The 16,166-nt window shown below is 34.2% G+C and overlaps 3 protein-coding genes and 1 pseudogene across 4 annotated transcripts; 3 read left to right on the plus strand and 1 right to left on the minus strand.

Moving 5' to 3' along the window:
* Positions 1 to 1,092: 1,092 nt before the first annotated feature.
* On the plus strand, positions 1,093 to 4,160 carry LOC120135179 (annotated as a pseudogene).
* Positions 4,161 to 4,873: 713 nt separating this feature from the next.
* LOC120135075 (40S ribosomal protein S13) lies at positions 4,874 to 6,717 on the plus strand. The gene is made up of 5 exons (XM_039151436.1): positions 4,874 to 5,005; positions 5,101 to 5,173; positions 5,270 to 5,408; positions 5,759 to 5,945; positions 6,434 to 6,717. Exons 1-5 carry the CDS (start codon positions 4,983 to 4,985, stop codon positions 6,465 to 6,467), a joined length of 456 nt encoding a protein of 151 aa, XP_039007367.1. The 5' UTR covers positions 4,874 to 4,982; the 3' UTR covers positions 6,468 to 6,717.
* Positions 6,718 to 7,132: 415 nt separating this feature from the next.
* LOC120135034 (40S ribosomal protein S20-2) lies at positions 7,133 to 8,747 on the minus strand. 2 transcript variants are annotated; one of them, XM_039151403.1, is made up of 4 exons: positions 8,644 to 8,747; positions 8,312 to 8,451; positions 8,074 to 8,187; positions 7,133 to 7,523 (listed from the first exon to the last, which is right to left on the minus strand). In XM_039151403.1, the coding sequence occupies exons 2-4, from the start codon at positions 8,421 to 8,423 to the stop codon at positions 7,381 to 7,383; spliced, it is 369 nt and encodes a 122-aa protein (XP_039007334.1). In that variant the 5' UTR covers positions 8,424 to 8,451; positions 8,644 to 8,747; the 3' UTR covers positions 7,133 to 7,380. The 2 variants fall into 2 exon arrangements, with proteins under 2 accessions (XP_039007334.1, XP_039007335.1); XM_039151404.1 differs by having other exon boundaries at positions 8,641 to 8,730.
* A 975-nt stretch (positions 8,748 to 9,722) lies between these two features.
* LOC120135005 (peptidyl-tRNA hydrolase, chloroplastic-like) lies at positions 9,723 to 13,099 on the plus strand. Its single transcript, XM_039151372.1, is given in 10 exon segments — positions 9,723 to 9,915; positions 9,917 to 10,085; positions 10,182 to 10,266; positions 11,255 to 11,322; positions 11,432 to 11,482; positions 11,560 to 11,633; positions 11,730 to 11,788; positions 11,874 to 11,950; positions 12,048 to 12,177; positions 12,784 to 13,099. Coding segments are annotated over 9 exon segments (786 nt in total). The 5' UTR covers positions 9,723 to 9,826; the 3' UTR covers positions 12,162 to 12,177; positions 12,784 to 13,099.
* Positions 13,100 to 16,166: the final 3,067 nt, after the last annotated feature.

Raw genomic sequence — 16,166 nt, forward strand, 5'->3', positions numbered from 1 at the left:
TGATGGAATTGGGTTACCGGATGGATGTAAATAGGCTATCGTGCGGTTAAGATTGTAAATGAGACGAGACAGATCGCGAGCTATTCGAGATCGACTCGGTCAAAGTTCGATCAACACTCGAATCGAATTAACTCGACTTGAGCTCGAACTCGACTCGAATTCTTAACGAGCTACTTAATACTCGACTCAAAAAGCTTGCTAGCTATTCGAAAAAATGTTATATTATAATTTTAGATTTTTTAAAATTACATTATTAAATATATTAAAAATACATTATTGATAATTATAAATTTTTAAAAATATATTTTTAAATGTAATATAAGATTTTTGTAGGTTCAAATTTGAGTTTGAGTTCGAGCTTGAATCGAGCTTCAATCGAGCTCCTGAATTTTTTTTGAGTTTGAGCCTTTTCAAGTTCGAGTTTCAATATTATATTTTGAGTTCGAGCTGAGCTTGATAATTTTTAGGTCTCGAGTTTTCGAGTCGAGCATAATTTTAAACTTTTTGAGTTCGAGTCGAGCTCAGCAATACTCGAGCTCGACTCTGCTCGTTTACAACCCTAAGTTATGGTCATGGATCAAATGTCATCCCCCCAACACTTTCCTTGGCATTTTCAGACGAAGATATTATTTGTAAACAATTCTTATTTTAAATTTAATTTTATATTTAAGTTAGAAACACTATGAACATTCAAAATCTTGTATATTGTGTTTTGTTACAAATATTAAAAACAAAAGATTTTAATGTCTTAGAACAATCACTATTATATCAAACTGGATGCTTTCAATGTTTCAAGTTATAATATTCCAGAACAAAATTACTTCATGTTGTGAATTTAGAGTTGAGAGAAAATGACTAGCCATTTTCATGTCCCATCCCAATGCAAGCTTCTGCTTATATACTTGGTGGCTGCAGCTTTTTGTTTTTGCATTTTCATTGTTCTGCTAAAATTTATCTGAAAGTTCACGTTTTACACATTTTATACCACTTGGAATTTCAGTTTTGCGTTCTTATTCTCTTAGCTTGCTTTACGTTGTATAATTTGGGATGATATTTTATATGAAGACATTGGTTTTGTCAGGTATTATTCACATGTCTACTCCGCGAACTGATCCACAAGTTCATTTGGAAACAACCTGTAGAACCCTTCTAGACGAACTTCAGGTATTGTGGAGCATTCCACACAAAATATGCCATAATTCTTTTATTTTTTTCCCTCCTAGCAAGATAATTCCCAGTTCAAATATGCTTCTTCCCTGTTTCTATTCTAAAAATTCGAACACTAGTCTGATATATACAATCTCACGGTTCCTTGAAAAACAACATTAGATCATCTGGGACGAAATATGGGAGACAGATGCAGACAGAGGTGAAATGATGCTTGAGCTTGAACGAGAATGCATGGAAATAAACAGAAAGAAGGTAGATCAGGCCAATCTCTCCAAAGCTCATATAAAAAAGACAATTGCTGATTATGAAGCCGAATTGCTGCTATCTGTGCAGCAGTGGGGGAGAGGCCAGTGAATATTAGGCAGGTCAGGAATGAAAGAATAATGAATCCTGGATGAAAAGATTCGGGTTAGATTGAACTATTTACTTATGTTACGGTCCAAACTTTTCAGTCAGATCTAAAAGTTGGAAGCTTGAAGGAAGAGCTCGGGAAAATTCTTCCACAGGTGGAGATGATGAAGAAAAGGAAGATAGAAAGAATAAATCATTTCATAAACGTCCTGGATCAAATACAAATTATCAGAAATGAGATAAGTGAATCCACAGAATCATTTCATAAACTGACTTGTCCTTGATGAAGCTTGAAGAATTGCACAGAGAGCTCTATGAACTTCAGAAAGAGAAGGTCATCTTTCTTACTTTTTTTCAATTCTTTTTTGTTTCCACCTCATGAAAACTGTTGCTTATCTTCCTCTCGCTGACTCGTCTCTCTTTTGTGCAGAGTGATCGTCTGAAGAAGGTTCAGGACCACCAAAACATGTTGAACTCACTTTGCTCAGTGATGGTATGGATTTCAAGATCACAGTTGCTGAGGTCCATCCTAGTTTAGGTGACTCTGAGGAATCAAGGAGTATTAGCAATAACACAATTGAACAGTTAAGTGCAACAATAAATAAGTTGCGGGAAGTCAAGATACAGAGGATGGACAGGGTAAAAATGAACTTTTAGTATTTTGCATACTGCAAAATCCTGGGCCTCTTCTATATATCTGATTAGAATAGTGTTCTTTGATCCTTTACAGCTGCAAGATCTTGCAACTACCATGTTGGAGTTGTAGAATTCGATGGATACACCAATTGAAGAGCAACAGAAATTTCAGGATGTCACATGTAATGTAGCTGCTGCAGAGGATGAAATTACTGAACCCCAACAGTCTCTCTGAGGATTTTATCAACCATGCAAGTCATACATTTTTAAAGGGGGGAGTTTAGCTGATCTTCTCTTGGTCTATAAATTTCAAAAGGTAGTAGTAATTGCTTTACTCCTGATTAATAGAGAAATAAATATGCAATACTATGCAGGTTGAGGCAGAAGTTTCTCGGTTGGAAGAGTCGAGTCGAGCAAAATGAAGGAGCTTGTCCACAAGAAGGGATCAGAGCTAATGAAGATCTGCAGGAAGACGCACCTGGTTCCAGACACTGAGTTAGAAGATGTCATTGAAGCTATTGAGTCTGGTACATGCTAATCATATCTCGTTTTCATCAGACCATTTGTTATATCATACTTCCCCCCTCCCCTTTTCCTCGTGCCATTCTTACATGATATATTCAGGAGTTGTTGATGCTGCGACCATCCTAGAACAAATTGAACTTCATATTGCAAAGGTTAAAGAGGAAGCTTTTAGCAGAAAAGAAATACTTGAAAAGATTGAGAAATGGTTGGCGGCATGTGATGAGGAGTGCTGGCTTGAGGAATATAACAGGGTGAGCGTTCCTGTCATCTCTTTGGAGTATTTTTTTCTTTTTTTGTCCTAGGATGGTAACCTTGCTTCAATATATGTTATTTGACAGGATGAAAACCGATACAATCTGGAAAAGGAACTCATCTTGGACTCAAGCGTGCTGAGAAAGCACGTGCCTTGGTTAATAAACTTCCAGGTATATGGTACTCCAAGATAAAAGGTTGAGAAATGTTGAAGTCACAGAACCAAACTTTGTTTTTTTAGTTACCATTTCACATCATGCAGTCCAAATTTTTAGATTTCTTCCAATGAATTTCTATTTCCTACCTGTTATTGTGTAGAATACTAGAATTAGTTAACACGGTGCTGAACTGTTCTATAACAATCGATTCAGGAATGACTGAGGCATTGATTTCAAAAACCATGGCTTGGGAAGAGGAGAGAGACTGAATTTTTGTATGATGGTGTGGGCGCTCTAAAAACTTACCCCCTTGAATATTGTTCCGTATTTGCTTACAATTTTGGTATCTATCTGTACCCCTAACAATATTAGACGAATACTACATCAAAATCTAAGGACGCAAATTATTAACACGACCCCATTCTATATTATCCAGATTCCTCTTCTTTCTATGCTCGAAGATTACGCTGCTTTACGAGAGGAGAAAGAACAAGAAAGGCGCAGGTTGCGAGTTAGATAACCAAACTCATTTCTCAATCACAGAGCATATGTTAATGTTGTTTCACCAATGTATGAAACTAGGCTATATGCAATTATGCGGCTATTTTTGCTGTTCAGGACCAGAAGAGACTTCAAGAGCAAATAATTGAGGAGCAAGAGGTATTGTATGGTTCAAAAGTAAGCCCACCAAAGCAGCAGACTGCAAAGAAGTATTCCAAGCAGTCTAGCATTAGAAGAACCTCCTCGGGAGGATCAATGGTTAGACCCGATTTGATCGTATGCGTTCAGATAGCCAAAAAACGAAGCCAATCGGAGGAAATCGTGAAGGGATCGAAGAGTCGTTCGAAGAAAGAAGGCTTGATCGTATGCGTTCAGATAGCCAAATAACACCGCTGATACAAGTATGATAATCTTCCAAAAACCTTATCATTGCTTTAAAATTGAAACCGAATCAAAATTGATTTGATTTTCATTTTATTCATTGTTTTATTCTCATGTCTATAACCTTAGCTGTTGTGCTGTGAATATGCATCTGAGAGCCTGTACGAGGACGAATTGCGAGGTTGAAAAATCCCAGTATTTTCGTCATGAAGCTCATCAGCATTATCCAGAATTAGAACATTTCAATCTACCCTTTTCAAATTACCCAAATGTAAATAAGTTATTATTTTCTTTCTTTTTTTGTACATTTTTAAAGGTTATGGTAATTAATTTGCTTCTTTTTTGGTACATTTTTGTGCCTATATAATTCATAGATTGTTATTTATAGTCCACAAACTTTCAAAGATGAAAGAGAAGTAATCCACCAGGAATGTCCAAGTAAGCATCATTTATCTTATCCACATTGCTCGATGCACATATGCCATCCTCCGTTAGCAAAATTTGAAGTTTACCTTATATTCAACTTCATTTATTTTAATTTAAGAGCATTTATCAGCTTATTGAATTCAACTTCATTTATTTTAATTTAAGAGCATTTATCAGCTTATTGAATGATCTCGTCAATAAAAGAGAGTGTTGTTCATTATTTAATTTAATATTTAAATTATTTTTTTATTTCAAATTTATTATAAAACTTGATGATAAAAGTCGATTTGTAAAGTTTGGATATCAATTTGAACCAAAATCGAGTTGATACCTTATCGTCGACATGTTGTAGCATTTAGGGCCTATAAGATGTTGGATCTTGTAATAAAGCCCTAAATTATTATCAAACTTCAGCCCATAATTTAAAGCTTAAGATTAGCATGTAAAATGAAAACCCTAAGCACAAAAAACCATATAAAAGCAATAAAATGAAGCTGAGGTTGCTCTCTTGCGCCTAGTTGCCGACTGCCTTTGTACAAAACAGAATCGGGAAAAAAGAGAAGTCTCAACGCCGCCGCCGCCATGGGTCGTATGCACAGTCGCGGGTATCTTTCCCCTCTTCCTCCTCTTTTATTCTCTCTCTCTCTGTGTGTACACATTTTAGTTGTTTAGGTTGTAAGCATTTTTTCCAATGTTGCAGTAAGGGTATTTCTGCCTCAGCTCTGCCTTATAAGAGAACCCCACCAAGCTGGCTCAAGATCTCTTCTCAAGATGTTAGTACTTGAACCCCTTTCTTAGATTCCTTGCCGATAGAAATCCACATGATTTTTTTTTTCATTTTCGTGACAACTGAATGTTAATGTTTTCAGGTTGAGGAAAACATTTGCAAGTTCGCAAAGAAGGGCTTGACCCCATCTCAGATTGGTGTCATTCTTCGTGATTCTCATGGTATTGCTCAGGTTAAGAGCGTTACTGGAAGCAAGATCTTGCGTATCCTTAAGGCCCACGGTATTATATTCTTATTTTCTTTGTTCTTATGATTTACTCAAGTTTATGTTTCTCATCTTAAGAGTAGATTAGTTGTACATTTAATTTTTGAACCAAATAGATTGAATTGTAAGACAATGCTAAAAAAACGCTGATTTGTTTGTTTTAAAGGGACTAGAAAAATTCCTGTTTTCCGCAATTAGCCAATTTCGGCTTAAAATTTGATGTACAGGGGTTATATTGTTCATCTTTATAGTGGAGGGGTTAATTGGTTTTTCTGTCTACAATATAAGGACCTATACAGTAGTTTGACCCAAATATTCTCCTGTGCTATGAAATATTGGGTTGCTATTAACTTATTGTTGCAACAGGTCTTGCCCCTGAAATTCCTGAGGATTTGTATCACCTCATCAAGAAGGCCGTTGCCATCCGCAAGCATCTGGAGAGAAACAGGAAGGACAAGGATTCCAAGTTCAGGTTGATCCTTGTTGAGAGTAGGATTCACAGGCTCGCCCGCTACTACAAGAAAACAAAGAAGCTTCCTCCTGTCTGGAAATAGTAAGTCTGTGACTCTCTGTATTAATGTCCCATATAGTGATTTCATCAACTATTCTGTATTTTTTTGTTCACTGTTAATTGTCCAATTAAATTTTTTTAAAATCTTTTCTAGATCAATCTCTGGGCTTTTTTCTGATTAATGTCTAATTGGTCAACTTGGATTGTTTATTCTATTCCTTTATACATGTTATTTTTAGCTTGGACGTGCGATGCAGTATGTTATGATGTTGCAAGGGATGAACTTTAACACTATCACTAGCATAATTCTATTTATATGTGAATCCCTTAGCCTAAATTGAACGGAATAAACTTACGAGTTCCTTTTCAGTAAATGATTTCATGTTTTGTCACATGTTAATATAAGTAGAGCCATGGCATTAGGTCATATGGAACATGTTAATTTGTCCTCCATTTGATTCAATTGTTTTCTTTGTGCATCCCCTATAGGCTTGTTGTTGCAATATTGATTCAATTTCTTGGTTTTACAGTGAATCTACAACCGCCAGCACTCTTGTTGCTTAAGCGGCATTTGGGCTTGTGCAATTTCTAGCTCATCTGTGTCGGGTGTGGATGCTTCAATGGAGATTCGATTATGCTTTCATGTTCTAGTGGAGATATAAGACTTCTATTTATAGCTGTTAAAATTTTTATTTTGTTTGAAAGGAGAGTTGGGAACTTGTTAGCCTTTTGATCCTATTTGCTTTCGTTTTTGTCCATTGTTGCGTTATGTGTCATTTGAAACGAGAAATCATTTCAAGTTTTGAAACCTAAAGTGCATCCTTTCTTACATTATATTGTAAAATGGCCTCTAATCGTATAATTCGCATATATATTGGACAATGAAGTACCATATTAAGTGGATATATAGGAACTCGAATATTTCCAACCGCTCATGATATTCTATATCTTAGGTCTTCCTATTCCATTATCTGGTATATGACTGAAATTACATAGATACTTACACATTATGGCTTATGTTGAAGCTTCCATGTTTTTGTTATACTACCACATAAATAGCTCATCTCTTCCTACTACACTCCTTGTTAGCAACCAACATTGTCTTTGGCTTCAAAATCCTAAATAAGTGGACATATTTACTAATTAGTCATCTTTTTCACAAAAGTAGTCGGGTGAACAATGACAGGAATCCACATATTTCAGAAAAGCATTACAAAAGAGTCGAGAGATGAGTATAATCTTTAATGTCAAAATATGCCTTAAAATTATTATATCCAAACACAATCTTTAGGTAACAAAAAGGAAACAAATTATGAAGCCACCCGACAAACTAGAATCTTCAAATTTTGCATGGGAAACACAAACTACAGAAACCCCCACAACACTCATTTGCTTAGGGATCAATCCAAGCAATGATGTCTCTTTCTTACAAACTAAGACTATGTAAAGGCCAAGAAAAAGCAAAGGGGAGGCACGATTAAGAATCTGCGATGGTGACCTCTACCTCGACACCGGGTTCAATGGTGATGGATGTAATCTGCTTCACCACATCAGGTGAGCTGAATAGGTCAATGACTCGCTTGTGGACACGAAGCTCAAATCGATCCCATGTGTTTGTTCCTGCAAAGCACACAAATAGTTATGTAGATTTTCCAAACATATTACTCGTGTTACATGAAACCCTTAGCATACTTCTGCATGTCAAACCCCAACCCTAAACCCCCGCAATCCAACTAAAAGGTTACATATATAAACTTCGATTTATGAGAACAGAAAATAGAATATGCACCAAGTAGTTCAAACAATCAAAGCTTTCCATTACCAGCACGAGTTCAAACACAGTTAACCATGCAAAACAGTAGGCAAATGGCAGCCCTTAAAGGGTAAAATAAGGATGGTCGCATGACTCAAAAGGTAGAAGACATGTAAAGCATACGCCATATCATCAAAATATGTTTACTCAGGATTGGGTAAGAGTATCAGAATCGGTATGTTTCCGGCAAAGCTAAGTTCAAATTTATCTATGTTTTTCCATGTATTTGTAGGGTTTTTGGATCTCTACACCCATGTTCAAATGTATCGAACTGAGTACTAGACATAGATACTTCAAGAGAAATAGTTCAAGAAAAATGAATATTAAAGTCGGTCTGATACAAGGCAGGTAAATTACCTTCGCCACAGGGAGACTTCCTGGTGGTGATGTGAAGAACCTTGGTGGGCATTCTTACTGGCCCCTTAACCCTCAGTCTCTTATCCTTCGCACCACGGACCAGATCGGCACAAACTACCAATCAAAGCAGAAACAAATTCAATGGGAATCAGTTCAATCCATAACATCAATCAAACAAAAATATCATGTCATGATCATAAGTGAAACCGAACTACTTTCATTTAACAGAAAAAAGTACCTTTCTCGAGGTTTTTGACATTCTTGGAGGAGAGAGTGATCCTGATCTTGTGAATCTGCTCTTGGGGCTCCTCTAAACCCGGCTTGGTAGGCTTCATTGCAGCATACGCCATTGTTATTAAACTGCCTTTCGGCTTCAGGTTCAGAGCAATGAATTACAACATATAAGAATTACTCGAATTAATTCACGAAGTGCAAAAATCTTAAACTATGGGTTGTGGATTACAAACTTGAGATTCAATCACTAGATTCTAACTAATAAAGCAAAGAAAAAAACTTTTCACATATTCCTTTAGCTAGAATTACCAGAAACAAGTGGGGGGAAAATCTAATATGCAGGAGAGAAGGGAAGTGTAGAGCCGCCGCCTCCGCTGTCTTTTTTCGCAAAAATTATGGATGGTGTGTTGAATACTGTGCTTTCTTATTAGGGTTAGGGTTCTTCGACGAATCAAAATGTTCTGCAAGTCGGGTTGCGGGTACTTGACCCAGGATGGGATCGATTATAATTGGATTTTTACGAAAAAAAAATATTATTCTAAATTTATACAATTATTTTAGAAAATAAAATACTAAGTTTTCTCTCTCCTCTTCTCTTAGCAACTATTTCTTTCTTTTATTTTGATTTGACCGGCAGCATAAAATTTAATATTAAACGTAGATTGTTGGTGTTTATTTCTATCTTATTATTTTTATATCTTGTTTTAGTTTGTTATTTTTATTCAGTTTTTTCTATTTTTTAATAAAAATATTTTTTTGTTTTATTTTTTATTTTCTCGTATATTTTATACATATTTTTCTATCTTTTTTGACACGAATTATTATACTTTTATGATATATTTTTATAATTTATAGTACATTATTTTTTTTATCTCTACGTTAAATATGGAATCAAGTAAAATTTCTTATGCCACTTGTATCTAATTTACGACGGTCGATGATCTTTTAATAATTAAATTTTCTTCTGTAGTGTTTTGTCGATGTATGCAAGTTTACTTTAATTATTTTGTAACTCTTTCATCGTCTATATAGCGTCTATCTTTTTTTTTATTAATTTAGAATAAATACAATAAATTATTTATTTATAACTCTTTATCATTTGATATTGAGCGCTCATCCCAAGAATCACAACTATTATATTATAGTGTTCGAGATTTTAAAAAATAACAATAATTCATTTATCACTTAGATTTACAAAAGTTTTATTAGAAAGAGACAAAAAAAAAAAAAAACTATTGACGGGTACTGAATTATTAGATTATAAATGTCAGATTCGAAAGAAGATTTCGAATAATATTATGTTTTTGAATTTTTTGGTAAATTCAATCCCAAACTTTTTTATTTGATGGGGGGGGGGGTGCGTTGTTAAACTTGTATATTCTTTTGTTTTCAACGAAATTCAGCATCCAGCCAAGTTCAAAGAAAAATTAGACAATTATTTTATCCAACCCGAGAGGGGTTTCTCTTCCACATCGTCTACAATTGTTAAACCCTTGAACCTAAATTGTTAACAAAGAAAATGATGAAATTAAGCTCATCAATCTCCAGCATTCGTTTCCCGAATTTCAATTTCCCCTCCAATATTACTTATCCTTCATCGAAATTTCCCATCTCTCAAAACAACCATGTCTCATTTCCCTGAAATTTCCATGCATTCTTCTCCCGCCATTACTGCGGAGGAACCCCAAGTGGCACCGCCCAAGCCTAAGCCTCGGCATCCGTGGCTCATTGTCGGCCTCGGTAACCCCGGCAAGAAATACAATGGCACCCGCCACAACGTATCTGTCTATATCTTCTTCAAATCGTCATCGTTTAGTCTTTATTTTTTTAGATCGAATTTAATTTTTTTATGATTCTATTTCTTATCCGAACAGGTGGGCTTTGAGATGGTAGACGCCATAGCTGAGTCTGAAGGGATTTCCATTACCAGTGTTAACTTCAAAGCCCTGCTTGGAAGAGGTTCTTTTTTCTTTTCCCCCTTTTTCGACCCCACAAAAAAAAACCTTTGGCTTTCTTCAATCTTTCAATTACTCTATATGATTTTAAATTTGTGGAGTTTAAAAAGGTCTGGACTCTTGCATACCGGCTGTGCTGAGAATATTATAGCCTTGGCACTTTTGTTGAGTATAATCTCTTGGTTCTTAATGGAATTGGCATTGGACACTATAGGATCCCTCAATTTTGATCTTGGGCCCTTTTTTACATTGATTTAGAATGCAGCAGGTGTGAAGGGTATATTTCACAATTAGTACTTAGATGTAATAATGAAATGCTGAATCCAGTAGTGTAGTAGAATGGTTCTTACATTGGAGTTTTTTCATTTTACTAAGTTTAGCTTTAATTTTCTTTCTAATTAAATCTCTTAACTGATTATTTATTTATTGCTCTGTTAAATATGAATTTGTGATTAAGTTATTAATACAAAATAATGGTATAGAGAAAGAAAATACAGGTGCAAAGATAATTGAACTTATTAAATCGTGACGCCACTCCTCTCTTTCCTTTTGATTTGAATGATGGCAGACAATAGAAGAGACTGTTCTTAGTAAATTCTCATATTCTGTTATCCTCTTGGGAAGGACATTGTTGCATGATATAAGTTGTGCCAGAAACCTTTGTCTTAGCTTCTTCGTCATTAGTTTAAGAATTAATATCAATGTTTCTTATGAAAGCCAGATATAGCATGCTCGGTAAAGTCTAGAAATAAAATCAGACATAGTTCATGATTAATATTGTATAAAAACTCAATCTATATGATTGTTTATATATGTACAAATTATGAGCTTGTGCCTGATAGATGTAAAAAGAAGTAAAAAATTCTATTTGATTCATGAAAAAAGTGAGTATCCTATAGAAGAATTTGTATCGCAATTTTAGTTTTTCTGGTTATAGTACCTGAAAATGAATGCTATACAATATTTGATCGAAGATAGTTACTGTTTTCCAGGGTTTATTGGAAATGCTCCTGTCATGCTTGCCAAACCACAAACTTTCATGAACTTAAGTGGTGAATCAGTAAGTGTCGTTGGACCTATATATTTTTCTTGAGGGTCAAAGCTTCTCATTTGATCGAAACTACTGTAATTCTAATAGTCATTGCATGGTTTTTCAATACATTTTGAAGGTTGGGACCATTATCTCATATTACAAGATACCATTAAAGCAAGTACTTGTGGTAATTTTCTTGAATGCGACATAATGCTAATCTTTCCCTCTCTCTCCATCCTCCACGCTGACTGTTCCTTTTAACAGATTTATGATGATTTAGATTTACCTTTTGCCAAACTGAGACTACTTCCAAAAGGTGGACATGGAGGACATAATGGGTATTTATTTTGTATTTTCGTATCCCGTTAGAGTGAATGTTTTTAGTGCAATGGTTGGCTTTATGTTTTTTTTGTGTTTTTAATTTTTACTTCTAGGATGAGAAGTATCGTTGACCGTTTAAAAGGGAGTCGTGATTTCCCTCATCTAAGAATTGGTATGCTGCTGAAAGCACTAATTAATTTCTGAAATTCTGCTAATACCCTTAGTTGCTGGTCTTTAAAGTAGTAGAACTTTTATAGGCATTGGACGGCCTCCTGGGAAGATGGATACTGTTAATTTTGTTCTCCGTCCTTTCAATAGACAAGAACGCGAAGAGGTATGCAAAAATATATCAAATAACGACAGAGAAGAAAAAGGAAACAAATTGTTACTAGATTTTTTATTGTTTCAAGATGATGTCTTTGTTTTTTCAGCTCGAGTTTACATTTCAACATGGGACGGAGGCTATTCGGATTCTTTTACTTGAGGGTTTTGATAAAAGTGCTACATTTGTCAACAGCGCCAAAGCAATGGAACTACTTAGTTAAATTATTGCTCTTGATGGTATATCTTATGTTGTTAAATTATTGCTCTTGATGGTATATCTTATGTTAAGCGCATTGAGGTAATTTACAGAACTAGATTGTGATTTCAAAGAATTTGTTAGTTAGGAACTTTGGTTAAAATTTGCATGATGTACACAATCAAGTAAACGGGTGGTTGTTTTTTTCTGAGCATTTTTTTCTTTTATCATTAATTCCTGATATTATATTTTCATTCCTGTTAACATAAACCGGCAGCAATATGTGAGGTGTTATTATTTTTAAGATTTGTATAATGAGGTGTTTGGGTTTTTAATTAAGTGTCATTATATGGTTAATTGTCGGTGTATAGATTTTTTACTTTGATAGTGTTTTAAAATATTTATATAAATTGACATATTAATAATTTATGTTGTATAGATCTTGGCACATTAAGTGAAGTTTTCTTTGTTTATTTATTTATCTCCTGCTCAGTTATTTTTTTTCCTGTTGTATTTGTCTGTATCCAAGATTACTAGTCTTTAATCAGAATCTTAATTGTTGGATATTTGTGTTGATGAATGTTGATGAATGTTGTTGAATGAAATATGAATATGTTTTTCATATGTTGTTAAAAATTTCGGCACAGATTTAATTTAACATTGGAGGGCTTGAGAAATACGGTGGACTACAGTAGAAGATGATAAATATGAATCAACATTCAACACAGAGCAAGCAATATGATCACAGCAAACTGACTCCGCCTAACATGACCGGTTTACTGTACTTTGGCATACATGGGTTGAGCAGATTATCGGGTTTGGACTTGTCAGGTATTTGCTGTCTTTTATAGTAAGTGCAAGAACCAGGTTTGAGAAACTATCTGTTTAACATTGCTTATAACTCCGGATGTACTTTTTCAAAAGAAATTCGTATGGAACAATGTCAAGATCTTTATTTCAGTCAGCAAAGAATTAATTGTTTGGAACAACATCAAGAAATCACAAATAAATCCCCCAACTGAGATATTAGTTGAGAAGTCTAGATGAAACTGAACAAGAAACTTCCAAGCTTGCTTCTTGTTTCTTTACCATTTTTTATAGGCTCGAGAGAATAGAAAGACTTTACAGTTTTGCAAGCATTGACAAACATTCACATGTTGGTTCTTTTGTGTGGGAAGGGTTTTCTTTTTCAGGGTTTGATTTCGATGCCAACGAGTCAAAGGGAGTTCAAAAATCTATATTTGAAAGGCAAGTTTCGGAGGCTTTTTACTTTTGCATAAATTTATCCAAAAATTTAAACTACCTTAGACCCTTAGTGGTTGGATGATAAAAAAAGAAATTAAATGCAAAATTTGGGTGGTAAAATCGAAACTTTATAAAGTTGGGTGAGTAAAACAAAAACAAAGACAAAGTTGAATGGCCCAAAACATAATGTACCCTATTGTATTTTAATTCATTTTCTTACACAACAATTAACCATATAATGCCACATGATAAGCATTGGTATCATTATGTGGTTAATTATCAATATATAGATTTTCATAAATAAAAGAAGGGACCCGTATATAAATTTATATGTTGATAATATATCAAAATACAACTTTATATATTTATATAAAATTTGACATGTTAATAATTTTATTTTGTATAAAGTATAACATTTTGTATGCATTTATTGTATGTTTAATTATTTTTGTACCGTTGTGTTTGTGTTGTAGTCCACAACTGTTGCATCTTTAATTGGAATCTTAAATGTTGGAGGTGAGCATTGATGAATATTGTTGAATGAGATATATATATATATATTTAATGGAACAATGGGAAGGGCGAAAAATACAGTTGACAATGATAAGTATCAAGAAATAGGAAGATTATTCAAAAGACTGCCTCGCACCTACCACAGCCGATCTACACTAATATGGCCCGACGCATATGGACGGCTTTAAATGCTCACTTCCCACATGCTAATCTATACTGTAATGTGGTTGGTTCACTATTGCTACGGCAATCGTAAATGGTCTGTTAGTCGGTTGGGTTAGACCGACTACTAGGAATATAAAGATCAATGCAGACGGAGCCTTTATTACATCGAAAAGGTCGGGGGAGGATAATTGTGGTGGCAAGAGATCATCACCGGTTTTAATTGACCATACACGTGGCTTGCATAGCCTGCATGTAACACCACCAATCCGTACCCGACCCGGATACGAGTCTGAGATGTCACATTGACTTTTTAAAACAATATTCTTATAAAATAATAGAACATTTGAATTTATATTAAGAAAATACAATAATGTACTATTAAATTATATTTCATTATAAAAAATTTAAGAAAAAACGTTTTTACGAACAGTAATATACGGTATGAACAGTACCATAAACAATGTTACAGTGTATCGATGCACTGCTACAATGTATCGATGCACAAAAAAATCGAATATAAATTGTGTATCGATGCACTATTACAGTATATCGATGCACTGCTACAGTATTATTACAGTAACTTCAGCTCAAATTATATAAAACTCATAAAAATTAAACTTTCATCACTATACATTTACCATTTACATAAATACGTTTAAAACATCCCAAAACTTGATCAGAGCACACATATTTAATTTAAAAACTTTGTTTACATGCCAACCTATTTATCACATAATAATACATACTGCTAATTTACTTCTGATCTGATATTTGAGCAGAGATATGTTGTTATTTTGAACTTAGCTTTGATCATCCTGCTTTTCAGTACCTACGTGTAAATCACTTACACGCTAAGTCATAGACTTAGTGAGGCATAAACATAATAATGATACATTTCTCATAAATATAAATATGCAATCTATGAATTCAATCATGTCACATATGATTCAGTATAAATAATAACATAATAACATATGATAATGCAAACACTTTTGATACCTTTTGTAAGCCCATTAATATACTTATCAGTCTTTATATTACTATCACTGATGCCTTTTTATCATATAAGTATATACTGAACATTTCTATACATACCATGGAACACATATATCATTTCACAACATAGCACACATAGTATCATATCAATTGATTTATTTACTCTCTTTAAAGCCCATGTACACTTCTGAGAACTGAAGGTATGTGAGTACATTGAGGTTGTGCACTATTATGCTGTCACCACAGCTCAATCGATGTCCCGAAGGACCAGACCATAGATCCCGAAGAATCTAGGTAATCAATCCATATGTCCCGAAAAAAATAGGTAAACAATCCATATGTCTCGAAGAATATAGGTAAACAGTCCATATGTCCCGAAGAATATAGGTAAACAGTCCATATGTCCCGAAGAACATAGGTAACCCTCGACCCTTGGCATGCCAACTATACCCCTAGCTCTCATATCACATAACATGGGCATTATTATTTATAACAGTTCACATATTCACATCACTTATTCATATCATTTCTCTTATAAACACATATCTCTTCTTTTCTGTCACGTATCACATGTACGTGTAATCATTGATCTTATATCATATAACATGTAATCTCATAACTTGTTCTCATATAACTTGTATATCATTCTTGTCGTATAACCCATATCACGTAGGTTCATATATACATCACATAACAAATAGAATAACATATAACTTATACATATATTCATGTACATACTTTCACATAGTCCGTACATCAATGCTATATAACTTACCTCACAGTTTTACATAATCACTTATATCAATACTACATAACTTGTACTATAATTTCATATATCCACATAGTTCAGTATCACATATTGTTTATATTATTTCTCATGAGTTCATGTAAACATGTATGTCATATCTAATTCACATATGTTCATACCGATCATGGTCATATATATAATAACATATACCCATAAGAATCACATCAATCATATAATATTTTAGGAGTCACTTCTTACCATAGTAACTCCGTCATTGGCTCATCGCAAGCCAATGTTTATTCAATAACATAAGTACAAATTAAATTGCACTCACCTATATTCCCTTGCCTTTCCCTCGATCAA

This window comes from Hibiscus syriacus, unplaced genomic scaffold (assembly GCF_006381635.1).
Source record: "Hibiscus syriacus cultivar Baekdansim isolate YM2019G1 unplaced genomic scaffold, ASM638163v2 tig00110602_pilon, whole genome shotgun sequence".
NCBI lineage: Eukaryota > Viridiplantae > Streptophyta > Magnoliopsida > Malvales > Malvaceae > Hibiscus > Hibiscus syriacus.

Excerpts from the sequence above, each read along its gene's own strand:
- LOC120135034 (XM_039151403.1), bottom strand. The coding sequence starts at position 8,423 with ATGGCGTATGCTGCAATGAAGCCTACCAAGCCGGGTTTAGAGGAGCCC. Across the intron at positions 8,188-8,311 it reads TGTCAAAAACCTCGAGAAAG|TTTGTGCCGATCTGGTCCGT; the intron begins GTACTTTTTTCT and ends TTTGATTGGTAG. Across the intron at positions 7,524-8,073 it reads GAAGTCTCCCTGTGGCGAAG|GAACAAACACATGGGATCGA; the intron begins GTAATTTACCTG and ends TGTGCTTTGCAG.
- LOC120135075 (XM_039151436.1), top strand. The coding sequence starts at position 4,983 with ATGGGTCGTATGCACAGTCGCGG. Across the intron at positions 5,174-5,269 it reads TCAAGATCTCTTCTCAAGAT|GTTGAGGAAAACATTTGCAA; the intron begins GTTAGTACTTGA and ends TAATGTTTTCAG. Across the intron at positions 5,946-6,433 it reads CTTCCTCCTGTCTGGAAATA|TGAATCTACAACCGCCAGCA; the intron begins GTAAGTCTGTGA and ends TTGGTTTTACAG.